At 46.5% G+C, this 25,935-nt stretch overlaps 2 protein-coding genes across 2 annotated transcripts in view; one reads left to right on the forward strand and one right to left on the reverse strand.

Moving 5' to 3' along the window:
- MED12L (mediator complex subunit 12L) overlaps window positions 1-25,935 on the reverse strand; it is a gene marked incomplete at both ends in the record, with an annotated part of 102,037 nt that overhangs the window by 16,126 nt on the left and 59,976 nt on the right. The window contains 14 exons of the mRNA XM_079539817.1: window positions 220-410; window positions 533-607; window positions 1,504-1,692; window positions 2,215-2,414; window positions 3,999-4,112; window positions 5,432-5,533; window positions 6,297-6,417; window positions 7,217-7,358; window positions 9,321-9,548; window positions 11,167-11,298; window positions 11,751-11,914; window positions 12,440-12,583; window positions 13,720-13,838; window positions 14,258-14,405. Coding sequence (XP_079395943.1) covers window positions 220-410; window positions 533-607; window positions 1,504-1,692; window positions 2,215-2,414; window positions 3,999-4,112; window positions 5,432-5,533; window positions 6,297-6,417; window positions 7,217-7,358; window positions 9,321-9,548; window positions 11,167-11,298; window positions 11,751-11,914; window positions 12,440-12,583; window positions 13,720-13,838; window positions 14,258-14,405 — 2,069 coding nt within the window. The remainder of the gene's footprint in view (window positions 1-219; window positions 411-532; window positions 608-1,503; window positions 1,693-2,214; window positions 2,415-3,998; window positions 4,113-5,431; window positions 5,534-6,296; window positions 6,418-7,216; window positions 7,359-9,320; window positions 9,549-11,166; window positions 11,299-11,750; window positions 11,915-12,439; window positions 12,584-13,719; window positions 13,839-14,257; window positions 14,406-25,935) is intronic.
- P2RY12 (purinergic receptor P2Y12) lies at window positions 16,665-21,180 on the forward strand (the record flags this gene model as incomplete). The annotated part of the gene is given in 8 exon segments (XM_079539693.1): window positions 16,665-17,689; window positions 20,180-20,248; window positions 20,250-20,308; window positions 20,311-20,487; window positions 20,490-20,738; window positions 20,741-20,773; window positions 20,776-20,932; window positions 20,934-21,180. Coding segments are annotated over 8 exon segments (2,016 nt in total).

Here is a 25,935-nt window from a genome sequence, read left to right on the forward strand (position 1 = left end):
CAACACATCTGCAGTAACTAGTGTGCACAGAGCAATCGTAATCTCTGGTTTCCGAAAATTCAAGAATAATTATAGAAAATAATTTATTGTTAAACTAAGGTACACAGCAGTAATCTTCAGGTAAGTCACTCCTGTTTCAAGAGCAAAAAGTCTAGGCAATCTATGCATAATTAAGCATCACGTTGGCTAAAATAATTAAAAAGGTGCTACAGAAAATACCTTAGGAATGTCTTTTTACCATTCTGTCTTGTATTACTTGTGTCAGCATTTCCAACAGAGTTTGGATTGAAGAGGCCTATACCAGAGTTAGAAGAGTTATTGTTTAGATCAGCGGATTGCTGAAACACCTCTATTGTCGCCTTTGCAATATTATCCAACAAGCTGTTCATTTCAGCCACAGACCCAGAACCCTACAGTAAAACATAAGTAAACTAGCACATTCATGGTATGTTTGCTCATGGACTACGTTAAAATTTAACATACTTTTTTGCATTACATATTTAGCTAAGAAAGGCTGAAGACAAATACTCACAGGCTCCTTCATGCACTGCTTGATCATTAGTTGCAGCTCCAACCAAGACTGCCGGAGAGTCCACTGGTCTAAGTTCTGGGTAGGAATCAGCATTACAAATACGCGTGTCAACACTTGAAAGGTTTGAGGGGGAAAAGGTCTCATAGTACGTGCAAAAACCTGATCTTACGAGCAGACCATCACCAGCAGCACTCTTTGAAAATCTGATGACATGTTGAGATACCAGACCTCCCTCGGAATGTATGCTGACTGTCTGCTCTCATTACTCAGTACCTCTAACGTGCAACTTTTCTGAATAAAACACGCTCTGCAAAATCTGAGCCTAGTTAAATACAAGTACAGAAAACGTAATTTGCCCTTTCATTAGCAATTACATTCAACCATGGTATTGCCATGCAAATAGATGTGGTGTATTTGGTACAAGGCCATCCAGACACCACCAAGTTAAATCCAGCAGCTGAAGTGACTATTTTGCAGCACACCAATTTATTTTACTCTCGTTCTGGACGTCACTGATTTGAACCTTCAAAGTTCTACTCAAAGAAACACAGTTCTGTAGTTTGAGAAATGAAATGCTCCTGAGCTAGCTGAATTTGAACAGATGATCAGCTGAGGACCATGCAGACAGCACCTGAGCCTTTTCTATGGAGCACAAATGTCTTTCAGCCCACTGCCATTACAGAGCTCTCCTGCAGAATGCATCCCACCTCAGCAGCTCCCAGAGCTGCTCCCTTCCAGCAGCTGCCCAGTGACTGACACACAGCAATGGAATCAGAAGCAATGAAACACCAGAAGTCACACTGCAAGATAGCTATAGCAAAGACTGGGGATCCTGAGCACATGGGACTTCTAAAGAATTATGGCCTACTGCTAGATTGCACCAGGAACTGCAAAGCAGTGCTGCTGAGTGACAGCCTAAGTGTTACTACATGAGTGGCAATTTTTCCCCTTCCTTTTGTCCATTGCTTTACCTGAAGTATGCGTTTGATGTGCTGCCTCTGAGGGTTGTCCCCCTCGGAGCATTCTTTCACACCATGAGGATAACAGATAAGCTGAAGAAGTTTCTGCGCTTGCTTGTTTGAAAGAACAGGATCCAAAATTAGATCTTTATCTGTGCACAGTCTTTCAGGTTCTTTTAAGCAGTGCTCTCCAACCCATTCCTGTAAGTAATTAGATAACAGATTCACAGGATCGCTTCAGTGTAATACTGACGTCTGGTAAACTAAACAGAAAAGGGATTTTCAGCATGCAAAACTTAAAAGGGAAATAGTGTTCACGTGAAACCATAAATGTCTTCCATCATTCATACCTGAAAGTGTAAGACCTAACTTTTGGTTCCAAAAGTTTATCTTATGCTTTGAAAGCAACTTTGCAATAGAACAAATATCACCGCAAAAGGACTTTGAACAGACAGCTGATGGACTCTTCTGCTCAAGAGCCAGGTAGGAAAAATAAATCTGAGAGCACAGGTGGATGCTAGAAACTACCTTATGCTTTTGTCTATTTCTTTTTAGCCTTGATAACATCCTACTCAGTGTATTAAACACCAGTGCAGGAAAACCAGTGAGAACTCATATACTGAAATATTTCAGCACCAATCATTCTGCACCACAATACACATTATCCTTTTCAAATGAAACGCCATTCCTTCTCTGTGTGAAGAGTGCAGCTGTACACATTACCTGCTGGCAAATGCTTCTGAGCACGTATCTGGCATACTCGCTTAAACTGGCAGTTTCTATGGAAACAGCTTTTCCACGTGACTTCAGAGCGTGAGAGGAGGCCCACATCTCGTCCCCAGGGATCTCATCCAGCAAGCCTCTCACGGGCAGCTCCTCGCTCTTCACAGGGGTCACACTGCTGCTGCCGATCTCAGCATCACCTGCAGAGCAGGAGCACAGAGTGAGCGCTACCCAAAGCCCGGTGCCTGCAGGCAGGGGCATCTCCTGAGGCATGGGAGCAAGGAAGGGCTGAGGCAGCTGCTTCCAAAAAAAGGCAGCGCTGGGAGTCTGTCTGAAAACCGCTCTGCCCAGCGCATCGTCCACCTCCTTCCTTTTGTGTAACATCTTTCTGATGGACGTTTCAGAAGTAGAGAAAGTTTTATATGAACTCAACACAACTTAAAGCCTGGTGTGCTCCACAGGCGAGGGCCCACTAGTGCATGGAATTGCTTTGGCAGATAAGGAAGAGTTGGGTTACTTGTTCTTCTCAGATGACGCTTTTTGTTCCAAGTCTTCTCTCCACTCTGATTTATAAACACTCTACGCATCAAGAGACAAATTTGGGCTGACGGTTCCCTCAGCCTGTTTCACCATGGACTTCTTCACCAGAGAGATGGACCTTTGTGGGAACACAGAAGGGCAGCACATGCTGAGGGAGCTCTGGCAGAGCCCAGGACCCCTTCCTCTCTGCAAGGCATCAGCTCAGCACAGACACACCACCTGCCTGAAACAAGCAGGGCTGAGCAGACAGGACAGGGTGCAAAAAATCAAACCTGTAAAAGTTTTAACATGACTGATGTTTAAGGCTTCAAAACCTTGGATGAGGAAGAAGATGCAGCTACAGGGAGGAAGAGTGGAGAAAGGAGCCCAAACTGCTGCACACAGTAACACCCTGTGAGGCCATACAGAAGCGTGCAAGATGACAGCCTGCACGTGAAGCAGGCTAACACAGCCAAACATCTCAAGTCAGCAGAAATTTCTGTGGATCATACCTGGTTCACCATTATGACAGCCATCCTCTAGAAAACCCCTCATTTGCTATTAGCATCAACAACCAACATGGCATGACAAGTCTCATCATTAAGGACCACAGGGTTTTGAGACAGTTCTGAGATAGTGGCCAACAGAGAATAAAACATCGGCACTCAAGCTGGAGGTACATCTCTGTGGGCATGTGCACCTCTGGAACACCTTGCTTCTTTAACTGGACATTGACTTAGCTCCAAAAATACACATCATCATAGCTCACAAAAGCTCTAACTGAACAGAAGCCAAACCAAAAATCTGAGGCAGTTATTTGTTTGGATAAATAATATCTCCTTGTTGATGGATCATTGCACAGCAGTGATTCTTCTTCACGTTCTTCAAGGACTGACATACACAAATTGGGGTGAAGAAAAGAAAAAGATGGGAAAAGAGATCTGAGACCTTATTTCCTCTATGTAATTGATTGAGTCACCAGAGTTAGAAATGCACTGGAGTTTGGTATGGGGAGGTCCAAGCACAAAATGTCAGATCTGCTTGGAGCCATCAGCTGGCACTGACTCACCAGAAAAACTCTGCCTCCTGGCCCGAGAAGGAAATGCTACTCGCATGCTTCAGGAGCACAGACAGCATCTACATTTTAGTTCTGTCAGCAGGGCTTTCCTCTCCCAGAAGCATCCCCAGGGATGTGAACTAGCACTACCAGGTTTTGACCCGAGCTCTAGAACAGAAGTGTTACACGTTATTCTGCATAATCTTACCAAGCATCAGAATAGCTTTTAAGACTGCAAACACAGCTCCCACTTCTATACTGTTGTGAGCAGCAGCCAAGAGGTGACGATCACAAGAAGAGCGAATTCCAGGAAATAGCTTTCCTATGGAAAGAAGGATAAATCTTGTAGAAAACGGTTACACATTACATCTACAATAGCTACAGAAGTACAGTAACTGAATGAAGAACTGAACATCCTAACTGAAGCTGAAGACCAATGGTAAGTCATGGATACATGGTGCTTTGGCTCTGAATGGCAGCCCAGCAGTGCCCACACAGCCATGGCGATTTTGTTTGTCGCTGCCACACCACGAGGATGCTGACCAGGCACAGCAGGGCAGCCAACCCCAGCTGACCAAAGAGATTCTCAGTACCATGTGGCATCGTGCTCAGCAACACAGGCTGGCAGGAAAGAAAGGGGAAGCAGGGGATGTTCAGAGTGATGCCATTTGTCTTCCCAAGAAACCACTATGAGTAGTGAACGCTCACTTATTTTGCCTGAGTAAGAGCAGCTCATTCATTTCTGTTCAAAAAAGAAACTACTAATTTTAGACAGAAGAACTGACATCATTTAATAGTTTAAAATAATAACTGCTTTCAGTTTATTCCTCCCTTAGAAACAGCCTTGTCATCAAGTCTGCTGAAATATTTACAAGTCAAAACACAGGTGATTTCAATGGTTATTTCCTTTTAACTGCCACCTACTTGTTCCTTGCCCCTTTCCTTCCTCTTTTGGACTGTGGCAGAACACACAGGTCAGACCACAGAGCATTCCAATTAAGAAGGACAGACACGTTAATATAGTCTGAGGTCCAATTTCCTCACGCTTCTGCTGTTGGACTATAGGTGTTTCACTGTGCCCAGTTTTAAAAGCACATTAACTAATAATTACACACAAAGCTATCAAACTGCATTACGTTTATCCCTATTCACTTCTATCTCCCTGCAGAAAGACCCCACTGACAGCCACCACTGCCCCAGCAAAGCCAGCACAACAGAGCGTGGCCATGGTGCTGCCAGCACACAGGGACATGGCTGCTGCAATGAAATTCACAGACAGAATGAGAGCTATCAGAACAGAACTCCTAAAGCTCTTTCTCTGCTGAAGTGTACATGGGTGCTGCTTTAAAACATAATTCTTTTTCTTAAGATATGGAATTAGTATGGTGGAGCTTGCCAACAGAGTAAATACCTCAATGGCCAGCTCTTGTTAAATAACAAGTTTCAGTGAACATACAGGGTTTCATAAGCACACAGAACTTTATTTTACAAATAAAGAACAATTCTACACAATAACTTTTCACTTGTGAAGACTTTTTTCCTTTAAGCAGGCTGCATTTCTAATTGTACCACGGATATTTTCACACACAATATCTGAAGCCACTGCTCTGAAACAAAAGGAGCACTCAGCAGGCAGCTTACCTGCTCCCTGGGGGAAGAGGCAGACCTGCGGTGTCCTGAAGAGGTGCAGGAGAAGCCGACAAGTCATCCTGGCCCCAGGCTCAGCATCTGGGTCCCCACAGGCTATGGAATATGGGACACGGACGTAGGGCATCTACCCAGGACCTCACAAGTCATGCTGTCAGGCCTGGAAAGGTTTTACTTCACAGCCCCATTTTAAATGCAAGTACAATAATTTCATCATCAGGAATTAGCATTTCTGGCCTTGAGCCACTCAAAACCAGGAAAGAACAGCATGATTTTTGTTAAGCCAGAATCCTAACTAATGGCAGAAATGAATACACGATTAAACTGGCTTATGAAAGTCAGAATAGAAATAAGAAACACAAATCTAAGCAAAAAGTGAAAAGAAACATGCAATGTGTCCAACAAAGAGGAACACAGGTTCCAGGCTGGATGCTAGGATGATATGTCAGAGAGAAAATGCCAACGTCGGGCACTGATAGCAGAAGGAAATGAGAGACAGATGCTTGCTGTGGGCTGCAGAAGATAAAGGTGATCTTCCAAGATGTGTCTAAGCACAACTTCAGTAGATCTGGTAGACATCCAAGCATGCAGTGTAGAGCATGAAAGCCCTGAGCAGAAAGTGATGCTGCATCACACAAGACAGAGCACTGCCAGCAGCTCTGCCACCACTTGTCAGCCATGGGAGCTCTGCTGTAACCCAGCATCACTCCTTTTGGGAACTACAGCGACATACATGCTGTACGTACAACAGGTGGCTCTTCCTACAGGAGAGCTCTTCTCACTTCTTACTCACTCAAAGGAAACTCCCTAAAACATCTTCAGCCTTTCATTCTAAGTTTTTCTCTCGGTGTGTTCTTACCAGCTGCCAGAAGAGAAGGCAGTGCTACGTGCTGGACGACATCTTCCAGAGAAAAGCACTGCCGGGCAATCAGTATGGCAATGAAAGTGGCCAGGGAATCGTGGAATGACAGATCACTCACCTGGGAGGGAAAACATGGCAATGCTTCACATGACAGTGCACAGCGCTGCCATGATTATTAAGGAACTCACCAGGAGAACAAACAGTAAAACGTGTACATGTGAGTAACCATCTGTGCATTTCAGTGCGTCCACAAACTTTTTGTGACAATACTGACAGCTCTTAATTTTAAAATACATCTGTTTCAGATATCACAATTAATTCCAAAGTAACATCCACTAGTCTTATACCAATCTGGGAAAATATTACCACTCAATAAAAACTGATAACACTACCAGTAACTAACCAAAAAGAATATATCCCCAACATTCACAGCTTCAATCAGTTCCTAAACTGAGGATCAACCTATTGGATCAGATATTGAATACAGTTACTCACTATAATCTTGTTGACTTTGACAGAACTATGGCAACTTGTATCGGAGAGAAAAGAACAGAAAACACCTCTACAGTCTAAAAGCCAGAGTCATTAAAATAGGGATGGTTACTTACACATCCACCAGCATTTTAGAGAAAGTGCATCTGCTCCTTTCCAAAAGCCCCTCCAAATCTTACATACTGTTCCACAACAGAGAGAAAACTCTAAGCACTGCCCTCATTTAACATTCAAACTGAAGATGTAGGAAAGAATAAAAATCAGAAATCTCAGTCCAAAGTCCAACGAAAAGCCTTGAAAACTTCAGCAGATAAATGACTAAACTGTGCCCAGCATTATGTACTGAATGGGGACCTTACTGCAACTCTTTGTGTTTCCCAGGTAAAGAGGTTCAAGAGGTACTTCAGAAGGTAGTGTGAACTTACATCCACACTGCAGAGCAGATCATTGAAACCCCACACGTGATTGGAAGAGCAGCAGAGAGCTTTGACAACCCCCAGCCACTCTGAGCTCAGCACGGTGCAGCACGCCGTCAGCTCTGCACAAAGGTTTGCTATGTCATTAATCCTAGGAGAGAAGAACAAAAAGAAATATTCAGGTCAAAGCAAATTCCTGCTTGGCAAAAGAAAGAGCATTTCCCTACTCAAGGTGGAGGTAATGGCCAAGTACAATTATGCTGCACATAATCTTAAGCTATCCAGCTGCGGACAACTGCAGCACCCAGAAGAAACAATACGTGACTCGCAGCCCATGGCATGCACAGATCTGCCATGGGGCCTTTATTTTGTGCAAACCCTGCTGTATACCCCCAGCAATACTGGCTTTCCTGCCCACTGGGCGCACTGCCTTTCCTCAGCACTGCCCTGCAAACAGCAGCAATGATCTCTGTCATGCAAACATGCCACAAGAAAGCAGTGTGCGCAGTGCTCCTCACCCCACCCCGTCAGCTCACCCTGCGCCAGGCAGCACTACTGCTTGAGAGCAGGGAGAGAGAACATCAAACGGCATGAATGAGTTCTTCTGAGAGCCTGATGGAGCTGTAGATGTGCCAGTTCACTGCAGGGGAGTTGGGCACACAGCCTTAAAGGCCACCTCCAACTCAGGTGATTCCTGAATTTCTGATTCTGTGAATTTCATTCCATGCAGTTTCGGAGTTGCATATTCTGCAATGTGTGATTCAGCGTATGACTCAGTTAAATGACATTTCTAAAAACAGAGCAGAACTGACTCAGCTCAGCACAAGTTATTTTTCCCCTGTTCCACACTAAAACTTTTTTGGACACATTTCCTCTTTGCTGGTGTACAGAATTGCTTCATCTCAGCCGCTCCTCTCTGCCAAGATGCTCCAAGCTCCCCAGATGCCTTCAGACCGTGAAAGGGGAGAAAGGCACAGGTATAGCACACAGCCTGGGCAGGAGCCAATCCAAAGGAAAAATATTCCCCAATCTCCCAGGTTTTGTGGTTTGCCAGCAGCCTTTACAATGACGGCTGGCTACTGCTGCAAGGAGGCCTAACTACCAAGACTATCTTCATACATATTGGAACAGTACTGGAACACCAAAGTCTGGAAATTTTCATTGTTTAATAGGAACGAAGGTGCTGGGGACAGGTGTAAGAGCTAGATCCCAAACCAGCACTCCTTTCGTCCTACACCAGGGACTGCATGACTGGAAAACAGAGCAAGGCAGCTTTAGTGCCACAGTGCTGCTTTTGCACAAGAAGAGGTGATGCACAGAGGAAGGGGTGATGTAAAACTCTACACCAGTGTGATTAATTTTACTGCAGGGGTTCTTCACTACACTTCTTCAGTACCTTGAGATCACCTAGAAAGCTCTAAGAGCTGTAAGGTCCAGCAGTGATACACAGAATCAGACCAAACCGCGCTGCGCTGCAACAGGAGCTGGATCCTGCTGGTGCTACAGGCAGACAGAGCTGGGCAGCCTGCTGGGTGCTGATGCCACCCTACACTCTGATGGCTGGAGCCCTTCTGGAGCCATGCTCTGTGAAGTCTAAGCTACTCTTAGCATCCAACTGACAGTTGTTATAAATCTAGTTGCTTCTGTCCAATAAAAATTTTGAATACTTCTTACAAAATAGTTTTTGAAAAGTTACATATTACCTACAAAGACAAATTTCATAAAGAATAAATTAACTCGCACACGTAATGAATTAAGCATAGATTGCATAATAAGGAAATGATCTAATGCAGAATCTTCCCTTGTTTGCAGGCATCTAATGGGCAAAGACTGCACTGAGCTGTCCTACCCAGAACAGCACATCTGCTGACATTACAGCTTCCAGCTTACCCTACAGTGAGCAGCTCCTACTAGCTACTCCTTTCTGTCAAATTATGCAGGTTGATTTAATTAACGTCACTTAAAGGAAACTTACTAAATACATTTTCAGCAATCAGAAAGAGTAATGAATGAAAACTATTGCAACAGAGACACAAACCAAACAGGTGAAAGGAAATCTCACGTGTGCCATGTAAAAATGCACACAGTTCCAACTGCAGAGGGTCTCCCTTACCTTCCTGCATCTTGGTGCCCCATGCACACATTCATTAGAGCGTTGCAGACGAAGCTGTAGCGGTTGGCTGCGTTGTCGCTCAGGATCTTGCCCAGCATTGAGTAGTTAATGCTGTGAGCAGAAGGGTTCTCAATAAAGTCTAGCATGAACTCCGGATCCCACAGCAGATTGGAATTTGAAGGCTGAACGTTGCTGTATATTGTTTGCTTCACCTTAGAACAGGCACTACTGAGGATCAAAACAGAGAGAGTTGCCAAAAATAGAGGTATTCTGCACAGATGTTACTGGGCACGGTGGGATCACCAAGTCCTTGATTACCTCTGTGCACAGCATCAAAGCCCTGCTTGGTAAGAAGCTTCTGTGCCATCCACTGACACTGTGAGTGGCCAGGTAAAGGAGCACACACGTATTCCTTTTGGCAGTGACTTACCAAACACCACAGGCTTTCCTTGTAAGTTGTCAAAAAGTGAATAAACTGTTTATTAAGGAAAGTTTAGTGAGTGTGATTAAACACACTAACGATGCCAAACTAAAACACGCAGATCACCAAGTAAAACCCAGCTGAGAAATACTGCAGAGGGAATCATAAGTCATCGCCAAAGCACTGCAATGCCAGAAAGGTAAGCCTCAAAATTTGTACATTTACGAACTGTATTTTATGGTCCCTTCAAACTGATGTAGAGAGAGAGAAACAGCAGGACTTGCAGCATGCTAAGAAGCTTCTAAAGCAGTTACTGGTGCAGGTCAGTGGGTTTGGTTTTGTTTTAATAGCAGTACGGAAACCAAGAAGAAAAGCAGCGGCACAACACATCCGATATACAGCTGCTTAGGAAATGTATGCACAAATTTTACTGCCAGTTTTCACAGAACTTCCAGCTCCGCTTATCTGAAAAGGGGGCTTTAAGCTATATTACTGGGTGCTTTTATATCCCAAATATCTCTGGATTATTAGATGACAGTTTGAATTTCTGTTGCAGGGTAGGATGTTTCTTGAATTAGTGAACTTCAGATTTTAGGTAGAAGAATGACCACACATCTAATACGTTTCTGTAGTTCTTTAGTTTCATTTTCCTATTGTTTCTCAAACTAAATACCACTATTCCCACATGCTCATAAACTCGTTGAAAAATTATTACTGAGAACTCTGCTCTTGCTCACCATGAAACAAAGCCCACAAATCTGAAACACACAGCTCAAATCCAGGTGTATAACTTAGGAGGGGAAACAGGAACTGGGATGGTTTGTCACTCTCACAAGACATATACTTGCATATGAAAGGCTTTCCACCCCCCTTTAAAAAGTAAGAGCCATAAATACAGCATATGGCTATTTAAAATATTATTTTACTTAAAAAATCAAGGAACTGAACAACGGAGCACAAAACTTCACAAACCCCAACATGTTTGTGTCTCTCCCCACATCAAAGAAATATTTAACAGAATGGCAGAGCTGTGCCAACCGAGAGTTTGTTATTTCCTATCCCGCGCTGTAACTACAGCCGATCACTAAAGCCTTACAGATCAGCATTACGCCGCAGCAAATCAGCTCCATGAACCCTGAGAAGTGGAGGCATGGGAAGGCCAGAGCTGTGCAGCACCACTGCCTCCCACCTCACCCCACGCCCTCACTACGCTGCAGAGCAGAGTAGAGCAGATCCCTGCCACTGCTCCTCCAGGGCAGCTGCAGCACCTTCACCAGCACTGCACTGCTGCACGGAGCACGGGCGAGAGGACTGTACCCATAAAGGTAAAGCTGCAGAGATGGCAGTGCATTTTCCACAGAAAGCAAACGGAACTGAAAGCCCAGGAGTCTGCAGCAGGCAAGGAACAATCCCAGTAGCACTCACCTGAAGAGGTCTCCAAACTTGCTTCGCAGGTGGCTGCAGGACACATACAGGTCATAGAGGTAGGCCAAAATACATCTTTCTGGGGAGGAACACTCTGAGGGATTAACAACATGCTTCACCACTCCACACAACCTGCAAAGATAAAACCATTCCGAGTTCATTCCACCACATCTCGTATCATTACACGTCACAAAACCCTTTGTTGGCAGGGTGATGGCAAGCCTTGCGTGCACAGACTGATGGGGCCCATGTGAATTTGGTGTCACCTGTGAGCTACATGGGTGCCAGAGGAGGGGATACAGAGGTGCTGGGGACAACCGAGCAAGAGGGCAGCAAATCAAGACCCAGCTCCCACCATCTGCCGTGCTCCCAGGGGTGAGGTCCCACTGGCTGGAGCAGGCTGCAGAGGTGAGCCACTCACACCAGGCCGAGCGTGGCTCCGAGCTGGCTTGCAGCCTTTCAGCAAGGGCCGCCGCTGCAGCTCGCAGCGCCGTCCACTGCTCAGCCTCCCCACCTGAACCTAAACACAGATCTTATTTAAAAATAACAACAGAAATACTTTCAGGAAACGAGCTGCCACAAACCCTTCAAAGACTTGTGCAGTTTGCTCCGAGTTGAGAATGAGGCAGGCGTGGTAACGCCGCAGGACGGCAACGATGCACACGCACAGCCCCGTGGTGTAGCTCCCTGCCAGGCTGGACGACTTCAGCAGCAGCTCTGCCTCCACCACACTCAGCTCATTCAGCAGCTGACAACACACCAGAACAATCAACTGAGAACAACTTCCGACATGTAAAACAGGGGCTAAAAAACAATTAAGGAAAAACTAAACGGCAAACCAAAATGGAATTCTTTGTTTGCCAAAGAACGAGGGAAAGAGGCAGCCAACTGAACTGTGAAGCACAGAACGTGCTCCTCAGAACTGTTTTTCAGAAGCAAACAGCATTTCCGCCACCCAAATGCTTTGCTGTGTAACAAGATGCTTGAGCCTAAAACTGTGAAGCCCATATGAAAATATCTTACGTTAAAAGAATCCAGATTTTGATTAATTACCAAAAAAAGTACAGCTAGCCTTTGTCTGTAACAGTCAAAAACAGGCAGGAGGGGAAGTATCTGGCATGCTGTTTTAGAGGTTAGGAAACTGAAATAGAGGAAAGCACACAGCAGCAGATCAGAAGAATGTGCTGCACAGCACTTTTTTCCTTCTGGTTTCACACTATGCGCATCGCAGCTGTGTCCTGATGTATCCATTCTTCAAACAAACTCTTTTTACCTGTATTGCAAAGTCTATCAGTCCGTTGATATTCAGCGCTGGTTCCATGAGATCAAAGATGAGCTGTATGTGGTGAGCCAAGGGGAGGTGATAGGATGTTCCTGAGGCAAAACTAGTTATTTGTTCGAGAACGTTGCTGGAGATCTGTGAAAATAGAAGTTGAAAGGCTGTATGACATCCAAGGGCTCCTCAAACATGCTAGTGCTCCAAAAATCCTGCTCTGTGACTGCTAATAGCAAGTGACAGCACTTTGTAGATAACAGCACCAACAAATCATGTACAACCACAGAGTCTGTATGTTACTCTACTATCCTGCAAGTCAGATATAATGCTGCTATATTTTCGACAGTGATCGTGCAGAAAATGCTGGTCTGCTGCTTCATAGCTGAGGGTCAAACTCCTCTTAACAAATACCTGTTTTTAAAATGCAATTTTTGTTTCAAAGAGAGCCCAAATCTCTTTTTCCAGCCTATGGAACTGTGATTTTTTGTACAGCGATAACAACTCACACTTCACCCTGCAAACATAACGTGTAATAAATTCATTCCGAAGAAAAGCACTGAAGATGTGTTATAAATTAAATACCAGTCATTCACTGTTAGTCTTTTCCTAGGCTGCCCTCAGGATATCAGAAACACTTTGAAACAGTAACAGCTGGAAGTGAGGAAAGCCTGTGCCCAGACATGGGCAGGTGAGTCCAGACAGAGGCCAGGAGCACCAAGCACCCAAGGAAGTTGTTTCTGATCTCCATTCAGCTGCTAAGACAGCTTGTTAATAGCAAAGGCTGAGTACCAGTTTTAACAGCAAGGGATGAACAAACTGTATTATCCAGCTGTTTTCCACAGATGTACTCAAGGTGTTGCACAAACACGCAGCTCACCATCCTTCACACAAATGCAGGAACAGACCTTACACATATGCAAGAGATTGGCTGGTAAAACCTAATTTACCAATGAGCCCTAAACAAAGCTGTAAGCTGAAACGTAAAATTGACTTCCAAATTTTCAACCAAAAAAATCATATCTATAATAACCCCGAAAGTTTCTTGCAAACAAACAAACAAACACAGTAAATGCAAACAAAAGCATCCCAACAAAACAAAGAAATACCCACAGAAGCAGCATTTTAAAATACCAACACAGCACTTTCTTCTCTTACCTTAAAAGAAGCAGTGATACTCCTAGCATATACTAAACATTTCTTAAAAACCCAGATTTGTCCCCCAATTGATAACTCTACAGCAGAACACAACAGGCCACAATTTTATGTAAGGGAAGTACCTGAGATGTCACCTGATGTTGGTCAAAATATGACAGCTGCTGTAGTTTTGTGAACACAGTCTCTAGAGTTGGAAACGCTTCTTGTTTGTTCTTCCTGGCCTTTTGTCCTTCATCCCCAACTTAACAGATAAAAGATTATTTTGGTCACTTTATATTTAGTGGAGCCCTTGTAGCTATGCATTACTATTGCTTTGTAAGACATTTAACAGTAAAAACATCACTTATGACTACATAAAATCCTTCTTCCCTCAGTTTTCCACGTAACAATGTGAAAGCTACATTAAGGTCATCAGTGCAAAAAAGGTGACATTCAATAACAACTGAAAAATGGTCACACTGTTTTGCTAGGAAGACAAGCAATGTGTATTGCTGCCTGGCCAGAGCACCAAACTCCAGGCCTTATCCCCACACCGGTGCAGACAGCCTGGCTGCCGTAACGCTGAGCAGGGCAGGGCAGCAGGCTGCACCTCATGCTGGGGCTGCACAGCTCCCATCATCTCTGCTACGGGCTACCAGGCAGCAGTGTGAAAGCATTTACCACCCATTTCAGTAGTACTCTTCTTATTCAGAATCTTCAGGATGTCTTTGGTAATCTTCCTCAGCTGATGTCTTGCCTCATCACGCTCCTTGCCAACACCATAGAGGAGAATCATGCGCTGGTTACATTCATGACTTGAAGATTCATCCTGAAAAGAGCAGGAGGAGTGAAGTCTCTCATCACTGTTTTGTCATCACTTGCAGAAGCCCAGCAGCCCAAACTGCAACAAGCAATAATGAACATTTATTGCAAAAAGCATCTCCTGTGATTATCACTGCAGAGGAAACAGCACCAAGCGAAATCACTGAACGGCCAGGTTCAGAACACAGAGGAACAGATGTCATCTGGTACCACACATCCCGCAGGGACCTACGAACACAGGACCAGGAGATGCACACCATGCCCACCCTCAGCCCCACGACAGGCAGCACTGAGGTCCACCAGCTGCTCCTCACTTCTCTCTACGTACAACCCCATTAAAAAGAAGATGCCATCCAACTCTTAAGACTGCATTTTGTAAATCCAATAGAAACTGACGTGTGTATAGTTCACTGGAACTCTAACTAGTTACATTTAGTCTTCTACTACCATGTATCACACAAAGTTGATGCCAAATTCATAACTTTAAAACTGGAAGAACTGCTCAGCAAATTATAAAAGGTGTAAATATTTTTGAATTATAACATAAAATCACCTTCTCCAATCACTGCTTCTCTTTACACCATGAGACCATTCAGTTTTCAAACAAGGAGGGCTGCGTACAAAAGTACTAACAAATAAGTTCTGCACAAATCACAAGGCACAGAGACGGGAGCACAACTCCACGCTCAGGAAAGTTGTGCCGGCTTACAGAATACACGATACGATCTCCTTTAAAAATAGCAGCTCTATCTGTAGGTCAGAAGTAGGAAGTAAGCCTCTAATTATATAGAAAGTTCTATTTCTCTCTCTGTTCTGGAGGAAACAAAAGCAGAAGCGCTGATGGCGTCACCCGGGATCAGCAGCTGTCCTCCCGGCTGAGGAGCCAGACCCTGCCTGCCAGCAGCCCGGCACTGCAGCACCTGAGGCCCCCCAGCTCCAGGCGTCTCAGAGCGCTGCTGCTGCACCAGGAGCCGCAGCAACCCAGCACGGCAGCACGCTACGGTAATCCCCTCTCTGATTTCTGCTTGCTTTCTGATCTTGCAGCCTGGGGAATCCTTGCTTTGTTAGGACTGGACGCGGCAGCCGGATCTGCCACGCAGTTCAGGGCAAAAGCAGATTCTAATGTTTCTCTCCAACCCTTTTCGATAGAAAAGGAACCTGGAGCTCAGTGAGGGCCGTGTCAGGATGCTCGGGTGCTGGCTGACCTTGCTTCCCAAGACACAGCTCACCCCAGCCAACCGCGCTCACTGCAACGGCATCGCCGTGCACCCGAAAGCGGCCCCTGTGAGGACGCACGGCGCCCCCCGCCTCCCAGCAGGCACAGCGCGGCCTGCCAGCTCCACGTGCTGGTGGCCGCAGCGCCCGCAGTGCCGCGCGGCTCCGCACCGCGGGTCGGTGCTTCCTGCAGTACCACGTTGGGTAGAACAGCCGATTTAGAAAAGCGACAGGAAAAACTGGTTGTGATGCTGTACATTAATTCCTATACAAGCAAAGCTACGAAAGCCTTCACAGACCATGCTGGCAAATGTGCACCCGCCGCAGCAACACCCCGATGTCAGTGCTGACATCTCAGCTGCAGGGCACCGCCAGCCCCCTCTCCCAGGCAGCCTGCAATGCCCGGCTGCCACAGCTGTCTCCTGGCCCCAAACCCACACCGGGAACCTGCAGGGCAAGTGGGCGTCCCTGCGTCTGGGGGATGTGCGGGGGGAATGGTAGAGAGGGCCTTGAAGGTATCCGACAGTGGGGCTGGGGCAAGAGAAGCAAGAAGGGCATTACATTGACATCAGCCTCTCCCTACCAAATGCGCACCCAGAAGGAGTTCTGCTGCTCCCTCTTTTCCACATTAAGGACGAGGAAAACGATGCTTGCCTTTCTCCTTGGATCAGAGCACACCTTCAGGTAGCTGCTGCCACAGGCCCCACACGGCACAGCAGGCGGCACCCAGCTGGAGCTGGCAGCCCCACAGCCCATCACAGCAGCAGGCCTCTGCCCATCCTACCCCACGCCTCCTCACAGCCCCTGCCAGGCAGGACCCAACAGACCAGGGCAGCAGTTCCCCTCGGCACGGCCATGCCCAGCACTGCCTGCTCCAACCTCAGAGGAAAGCAGCGCAGGTGGCAAAGTCCAACAGAAATACTCCCTGTATAAAAATGAGAAACAGACTAAGAAGACCGAAATCAGAAAAGGCATCATCTCCAGCTTCACTATTCCTTACTTTTCTTCTTCTTTTGTTTCTGTTTTTCAGAAGGAGGGTGGAGAAGACGAAATGCAAGCAAAAGCCACAAGCAACTTCAGCTACTCTATCAACGGTAGCAACTGCACCAGCGATAACAGAATCAGACAGGTCATCTTCCCCTTGCTTTATACTCTTCTCTTCCTGGTGGGCCTCACTATGAATGGCCTGGCAACGTGGATCTTCTTCAAAATATCAAGTAAATCCAATTTCATCATCTTCCTCAAGAATACTGTCATTTCTGACATCCTCATGATTCTGACTTTTCCATTTAAAATCCTCAGCGACGCACAGTTGGTACCGTGGGTGCTGAGAGGATTCGTGTGCCAGGTCAGCCAGGTCGTGTTTTACTTCACCATGTACATCAGCATCTTGTTCCTCGGGCTGATAACCATCGACCGCTATCAGAAAGCCACCTCGCCATTCAGAACATCAACCACAAGGAGCCTTCGAGGCGCCAAGATCCTCTCCATGGCTATTTGGATATCGATGTTTACTCTTTCATTACCCAACATGATTCTAACAAACAAGAAAAAAACACCTAAGAACGTAAAAAAGTGTGCCCTCTTGAAATCTGAGTTTGGCTTAGTCTGGCATGAAATTGTAAACTACATCTGCCAACTTATCTTCTGGGTTAATTTAGCAGTCATAGTTGTATGCTACATACTTATGAGCAAAGAATTGTATAAGTCCTATCAGAGGACAAGATCCACAGGAAGACCATCCAGAAAATCTGTAAATCTGAAGGTTTTCATCATAATCGCAGTGTTCTTTATATGTTTTGCACCATTCCACTTTACCAGAATTCCCTACACTTTGAGCCAAACAAGAAATGTTTTTGACTGCTCTGCAGTGAACACCCTGTTTTACTTAAAGGAGAGCACGCTGTGGCTGACATCGCTGAACGCTTGCCTGGATCCATTCATTTACTTCTTCCTTTGCAAGTCGTTTCGAAAGTCCTTGCTAGGCATGCTGTGCAAGGCCACCGCATCGCCAGAACTCGGAGCACAGACAGCAGGGCAGAATGGAAGAGACGACACTGAGGATACCCCAATTTAGCACAAAGGACCAGCCACAGCCCTGCCTGGCCACGTACGTTTCCCTGGGGTTGGGGAGCAGAAGGATCCTGCTAAGGCTAACCACAATTTCACCTGCGCCTTCACAATCTGCCCTACAGATGAAACACAGATCCATGGAACCAACATCACCAGTTGCAGGAAGGACAAAAATTAGAACAACTGAATACGACAAGGGCACCATCTGCTCACAGGCTCCACGTCTGACGGAGTTGCTGGGAAAAAGTTTGAATTTATAGCTGAAGCTGTAAGAAAAAAATAAACCAGAGTCACAGAATGCTACTGAACAGAAGATGGGCTGCAGAGATTTTGCAGAAGCAGCTTAACTTGGGCCAGGGGAAAGCCCGTGGCAACGAAGGAATGGATGTAAATAAACCCCATAACAAATGCAGCTTTTCAGTATGGGAAGTTGCCACTTAGTATGCAATCACCAGACAAACAGAAATGCAGCACATCTGTAGGTAAGCTATTTGCCTGTGCAGATGTTTGATAACAGCATCATGTTTGGCTTATCTCAGTATATGCTTGCAATTCTTAACACACTGACCAAAAATCAGTAGCTGTACATCAGAGAAAATTACTGCATAGTCAGGCTTATCTTCATGCGACTTCAATCTTCAAATATTTCACCTTCATAGATAAAAAATAACTTTCATAGAGGAAGATGCATTATATTTTAAAATGCACAAAGGCTTGATTTGCAGAATATTTAGATCTCAGGGAAAGAAAGACTCGTGGTAAGATCTTTACTAATCATTAAGGACTGCTTTCTTGCACTAAACAATAATTTTAACCACTTCTCTTCATTTGGAAAAGCGAGAACAAGCAGGCTGGAATTTTCAGGAACAATCATCATACAAACCCTAAGCTGATGTGATGGATTAGGGCTCATTTATCATCACTGCAAAACAGCTCCCATTCAGAAACACTTGCCACCACCACGTAAGTGTGCAGAGCAGCCACCCAATGTCCTGTCCACCCTTCTCTGACAGTTTCTGCCCCTTGGCAGAGCACAGGGAGTCTTCAGGACTGATATCCAACTTCCTAAAACATTAAAACACAGTTCACACATGTCAGCGCTCAGCCCTGGAGCCAATGCATCTCCCATAACCTGTCAGCACAAATCAAGGGCTTCACAAAGCCTCCTGCGCACACATCACACCGTTGTACATTGCAGCATCAGAAACAGGGTGCTGTTATTTCCCTGGAACCAGCGTGCAGTCACTTCTCTGCATGCTTTCAGCACCCGCTTGGGGGCCAGGAAGGACATGCAAGATTCCCAACACATTGCCCGCATTTCTTGCGCCACACGTGGAGAGAAAGTGGCAGTTATCTGGCAGATGCCTCTCCTGATCAGCTGGAGTGTTCAAACCGTAGGTCCTGCAGCTCTCTGCGTACCACACGGAGGTCACTGACGCTGCACACAGGCACACAGTACCTGCCTCTGCAGTTGGGAGCAGTGACAAGATATAGGAGAAAACATGATGACGCTGCCTTGGAAATCAGCACTACGCAATGGACCACCTCAGCTTTTTGCAGTCCTGGTGCATGACCAGAAGTCAGGGCAGGCAGCTATGGACACACGAGGATGATGACAGTGAGAAAGGCCACCTTCACCTCCGCCACTTTGGGGGCTCTGCCCTCTCTGTCAACATTAACACTGACATCTGCACGCACACCTACAGCACAGTGTGCCACTCCACACAAACAAAAATCAGAAGGCATGCCTGTCTTCACAGATGTGGTCATTTTTCCTTTGTCAGCAGAGAAAGTGGTTCTTCCTGACAAAGAACAAAAGAAAGACGGAAAGGCAACAAAAAACATGATTAAGTAACTCGGGTGATAAATGAAAATCAGGAAGGAAACGACACACCACTGCCAGCAGAAAAAGTCTCTTCTTTCTACACATTTCCTCGCTGTTATAACTTTGCTCCAGGCTCCTGTCTGCAGAGGAACCAGATAATCAGAGACCCTCCTTGAAACCGCTGCTGCCAGCTGTGCTCAGGTGCTTGCACTCCCGCAGCGTCCCCGTGGCGCGGTGGAGCTCCTGGCTGTCTTGTTTGCAGACGTGAGGCTGACAGCCAGCAGCGTGCACCTTATTCTCAAAAATGTTAAAACCTGTGCTGATAAAGGAAGAATGGTGTGTGCTGGGTAAGAAATACCAGAATTCGCTTTCCCAGAGGCACCTGAGGGGCTTTTTAACCACAACCACAAAATCTCTACTCCATATTGGAATACATTTCCATGTGAACACAAACGGTTCTCCGGGCATTCCACTGCTATAACCTTTCAACTCTTCACTACTCTGCAAACAACCCTTGACAGAATTTTACATATAATGTTGTTGAGTTTAACGCACATTTGACAGATTTTCGTGCATTTGTATAAACCTGCTAATAATAATAACGAGGAATGTGTCATCCTGAATACAAACAGTCATACTTTACATTGTCTCTCCCCTTTTTATCCAAGTCTACTTTGTGAAATGGGAGACTCTGCAAACCAGAGTACCAGCAGTGACTCCAGCAGAGCGCCCTGCTCTGCACCGTGACACCGCAGCCACCCACCGGCTCTTCCCAGCGCTCTGCACGCTCGGCTTCCTGCTGGACTCACACTGAACAGCCTGGCCATATGGGCTTTCTTCCATACTCCAAGTACATCGACTTTCATTGTCTACCTGAAAAATAACTTAGTATCTGATTTTACAATGACTCTGATGCTTCCCCTGAGAATCCTAACAGACTCTGGCCTGGGACCATGGCAACTGAAGGCCTTTGTCTTTGCTTTTCAGCCATAATATTCTATGACACCATTTATATTAGCACAGTGCTCCTGAGTCTCATTGCTTCTGATGGGTTTCTCAAGATCACGAGACCTTTCGGGAAGTTCTGGGTGCAGCAAGTGAGTTCAGCAAAGATCCTCATGGGTCTGGTCTGGCTCTTTTTCCTGGTTCTCTCTGTGCCAAACTTGATCCTATTGAACAAGAAAGCAACACCACAGTCGGTGAAGAAGCATGCTTCACTGAAGAGCTACCCTGGAATCAAGTTGTTGATTACATCTACCAGTTTGTCTCATTCTTAAGCTTCTCTTCTATGTAATTATTGCCAAAAAAGTGTACAAGTCTTACTTGAAAACATGGAAGAAAGCAAGCAAAAAGAAACAAACGGTCAAGGGGAAAGTCTTCATCATTTTCACCATGTTCTTCTTCTGCTTTGCCCCCTTCCATTCCCTACACCCTGAGTCAAATGACAACCCAGATGGACTGCTGCCTGCAGAACCAGCTTTTTGTTGCTAAGGAGAGCACTCTTTGGCTGGCTGCCACAAACACCTGCATGGATCCTTTGATATACGTGTTCTTGTGCAAACCATTCCTAGCAAAAATGCTACGCAGGAAAGTAAACACACTTCAGAGAATAGTTCATATGAACCCAAGAACTGAACTGGACGCAGGAACCTTGGCCATCGAATCCTGATTCTGTAGCTTTGCACTCTGAGTCTTTGCATATCCACAGAGAAATTAAGAAATTTGTTTTACTGGTGCTGTAGAAAACTGAAGGATGGTGGTGCTGTAATACTTAATAAAAAGGGCAGGCTGGATTTCCATAGTTATGCTCGCTCCTTACCCACGGCAGGTGGAAAGCCACCCCTCGAACTGCCTGCTGATGACGCGGGTCTCTCCCCAAGCTGCTCCCCTTCTCATTGACACCCCGTCAGTAACCAAAGCTGGGGAAGCCCAGCAGTGTTTGAGATGTGCTGCCTGGCAACAGTGCCGCTGCCCTCAAACCGCAGTGTATCGCTTCAGATCACTAAGGACTTCACAGCTGCAACCACATCGTTCTCAGCTGCTGCATCAATGACGCTAACACTGATCAGCTTGCAGCCCTGCACTGCTGCTGGTGCTGCGCAGGTAACAAGAGCAGAGGCTTTTCTGACTTGGTCGATCAGTCACATCCACGCCACGTAATACAAATGGTTATCTAAGAACTAGCGTACCTTCACGTCACTTCAGAACAAGCTATGGAATAATTTTATCTGCTCCACAAAAAACAAACGAAAAAACAACATTTCTTATTAACACTTCTCAGCTCAGTGGCTACAGCTGCTTCTAACAATTAAGGTTTATTTGGAGCAAAACACAGAAGATTTCACCCCGGCGCCAGGCTGGCTGGCAGGGCACGGGGAGAGGAGGAGAAACCGCACTTGGCAGAAGAAGGAGGCCAGGCTCCCTGTCCCTGCCCACCTCTAACACAACTACCTTCCTGCCGCCTACCCATTTCCTCACCCTTCCTCTCCACACCCACAGAGAAGTTAGCAGAGGGCACTGTGGCTCTGCAGCACCTCAGTGCCTGAGCAGCCGCCAAGGCTGGGCCAGCAGAGGCCCCAGGACTACAAAGGGCAACTGCTTAGGTGACGTGGTGCTGCAGAAGCAGCCACAGCAAAACACCACCACTTGCTCCCTTCCATTGGCCCTGCTGCTCACTGTAGCCCCACTGCCACCCCTACTGTTCAGTGTGCCCCCCCACTCCTCCTGCCCCATCACATCACAGCGCTCCCACCTGGTTACACCACAGGGACCCAGCACCGTGCCCACATGTCCCAGAGAGCCCAGTGCGTTGCTGAGATGCACCAGGCCCTATTGCAAACTACCCTTCTCAGGCTCTCTTACCAGTCTGGTGCTCACCTCGTATGCCAGATGCTATGATCACCACTCAATTGCTGGCTTTAGACTGTCTATTTACAGCATAATACACTTGCACAGGTTGCTCCATAGAGCTTGATTTTTTCAAAGTTGTCTTTAGATTATTGCATATAATTACATGTGTCTTAGGACTCCCTGTCTCTGCCACACAGCTGGATGCATCACTCAGCAATTTCAGCTCATTGCATCTCCTCCGCTAGGCACAGTAGTGCTTTCTTTAACGCAATGCTCATTTACAACTGGAAACTGAACTAATCCCCAGCCAGCTTCCAATTGGTTCTGCACTGCTCTACAGATCAGCTTTCTCTCAAATACTGCCTTCTCCTCAGGATTAAGTACTATTCAGGAATTAATTTCTCTCCCTCCCCCCACACACAGTGTTTAAGAGGATTAATTTCGCTACTTTAGTTAAAGGGAATATACCAAATTCTTAGCTGTTAAAACACTCCCCGCCTTCGCGACCGCCTGCAGAAAAGCACGTTTTACTGCTCGGAACACAGCGCTCCCATTAACGCCGTGCGCCCTGCCAGCACGCAGCCACACACCCGCAGCCTGTGCCTATGGGAGGGCAGGGGTGCTCCTCAAGCAAGGGCTGTGCTGGAGGTTCCTGAGGAGCCCGAGTCACCTGCTGTGCTGCAGCCTCTCAGGATGGCAGCGAGCAGCCGGTTCCCAAGGTCTGCTGTGGGGAAATGGCCGCTGACTGGGGGGAAGGGACATCTCGTTGATCTGCTTTCAGGGGAAGCCCCCTAAATTCTAACAGTCTGACAGTTTTTAGATCCCTGCCTCCAGACAGAAGTAAAAGCACCTCAGCATTTCAGTCTCTCCAATTTTGAGGCTCAAAACAGCACAGTGCTACTTTATCTCTCGTTCAAGCAGAGGTGAGCTCAGAGCAGCCCCACAGCGAGCGGCCGGCAGCAGCGCAGCACCAGGGCTGCGGGGGGGGCTCCGCAGGGCTCCTCAGTGCCACCTGGGAATCTGTCTCACTCCCGTAACACTTAAGGCACACTCAGAACAGCTGCTATTTTTCCAAATCTGAATTTTCCCCAACTTAACTCAGAAAGGTGCTGACACCCGTGCCCCAGTGCTGCTGAGGTATGACAGCAGTTACACAGCACAGAGCAAAGCTGCACCATCCTGACCTGGCACACACAGCCCATCATCATCGAGATGCAGCACTGAGGCTTTTTCTTTCCACAGCCAAGTTCACATTTGCTTGGCTCGTCTACAGTCCAGACGAGGAGCCCCCACAGCCCAGAAGTGGGAAGGCTGGCAGCTGGCCTTGGACTTGTTTGGACAAATGAGCCCACGGCAGGCTCCCAGGCTCTGGCTTCCCATGAAAACTACTGACACTCGTTCTAAACATTTCACAGGTTGTTGGGTTCCAGAAGGGGAACCATGGGGCACCAGGAAGACAAGTTTTGTAGGAAGTGCATCTTATTCAGGTACACAAAGGCTAGCGTATAGTTCTTTTTACTTACTATTTTACTTGCTCCTATAAAATAAAAGAAAGCCACTGCCAAAGACACCTACAATTTAGCCCTCCAGATTTTGAATCAGAGGGACCGTAAGCTCATTCATGAACATCTCAGTACAAATTTTGCACTTTACACACGTCCCGACTGCCCAGCACCAATACCAACCCCTCCACCAGCACTTCTGTGACCCAGTTTTGAGAAAGCTCCCATGATACACAGCATACATCAGTTCACTTGGAATACAGAAAGAAGATTTGCATTGTGAATAAGAGCTGGGAAGCCAAATCCAGCAGCCAGGATACTCCCCGTATGACTGTTCATGAGCAAGCAGGGCCAGCAGGTTGCATGTGAAGACTGCAGGCTCTCAAACTGACTTGTGGCCCCAGAAGGGATCATCAGCCACAGTGTGCAGCTGGAGGGAGTGCAGCACAGCATAAGGACGGAGAAAGAAACAAGCTTTCCAAAAGTGAGTTCTTAGCTCCCTGCCTTTCAATGGCAGCCACCAAGCAGGGGCTGCATCAGACCTCCATAGGAAAGGAGATGCTGGAGGCTCCCAAGGCATTTCCAGGACTCAGCACCTCCTGCACAAGGAAGCCTGGCGCACCAGGTATCACACCAGTGCTGCAAGCTCTCAGAATTCCACCATTTTTTCTTTTTCAAAAAAGAAAAAGTGATTCCCATTATCTGGGTGGCTAACCTGCTTAAGAAGTAAGCCCACAGCTTGTACTGCCAATGTGATAGTAACGAGTTCTACAGTAAAGCAACACAATAATTACTGTAATAAAGTTGTTCAGACTCATGTCATCTGAGAATTGCTCAGTAGCCATCAGAACACAAGAAGGGGCACCCAGCCTTTGAGCCACGACAGAGTTACAGGTCAGCCCTCGGCGCCTCATGCACCACAGCCCCACATCTCCTTGGCGCTGCTTTTACGTAAGCGCCATCCACAGCATCTCCCTTCTGTGTGCAGACCTGCCTCGACCTGCTCCCACCTGAGAACCACCACACAGCTTCTCCAATTTAACAGCCATCTGGGGATGCCGCAGCAGAGCTTATTACCTCCTTTGGTTTTACTGATATATCAAAAGACAGAGATTTTACAGAAAAGTTGATGTGCAATCACACCACATTCAAAAAACAAAAATACAGGACACCAAGTACTGAACACTTGGATCTCTGTAAGAAATTGCTTTTCTTTTCCCTTTTTTTCCTCCTCCCTCTTCCCCACAGTACTTCCCATAGCACTGTTTAAGATCCCAAAGACATCCCCAGTACAGAAGATGCCTGAGGTCCCAAAGCAGACGCAGCAGCACGTGGCTGCCCACTGCTGTGGGCACAGACACAGCAATGCTGGGAGCACGACCAACGCATGGGGTCAGCGCCTGAGCTCAGCGGTCCTTAGAGCAGCGCAGACTCCAGATACTGGAATTCAGGGTTGTTCAAACATGTGGTGGCAATGGTGATGAGGAGACGGTTGGACTACATGATCTTATAGGTCGTTTCCAACCTTGTGATTCTATGATTCTATGATCCCAGAGAGTGAGTATCCATTGTGAAAAAAACTGAATGGAAGAGGTAGATTTCTCTTGCCACATCCAAGCTGAGTGCAAGCAACAAAGACCACCAGTTAATGTCAGAATACCCAGCTCCTGAGATCAGATCACATTCTGCACAAGTGTAACTTGTGTTCCTGCTGGCTTCTTTTGCATTATCTGTTTTGCCTTGCAAAAGCTGGTCTTCAAAGATGAACCTTGTCAGAAGTCTCCTGTGATCAGGGACTGATCTGATTAAGGTCCTGAGGCAAGTGAGAACCTTACAGATTGCCCAGGAGTGAGCAGAGAGCAGAAATGCGAAAATGATCACAGGATTTCCCTGCACGCACAGCCAGAGGAAGCAGTGCACCACGGGTATGGCAGCTGGTGGGTCTGGCTCTGGCTCAACAAGGCTCCAGGCAGCTGCCAAAGGAACTTGTGCAGAAGGCTCTGATGTCAGAAAAGTACGGCTGGGGGTTCCATCACCCACAGCTTGGGGAAAAAGAGAACAGTGTGCACAGC

This window comes from Tetrao urogallus, assembly GCF_951394365.1.
Source record: "Tetrao urogallus genome assembly, chromosome: 9".
Lineage (NCBI taxonomy): Eukaryota > Metazoa > Chordata > Aves > Galliformes > Phasianidae > Tetrao > Tetrao urogallus.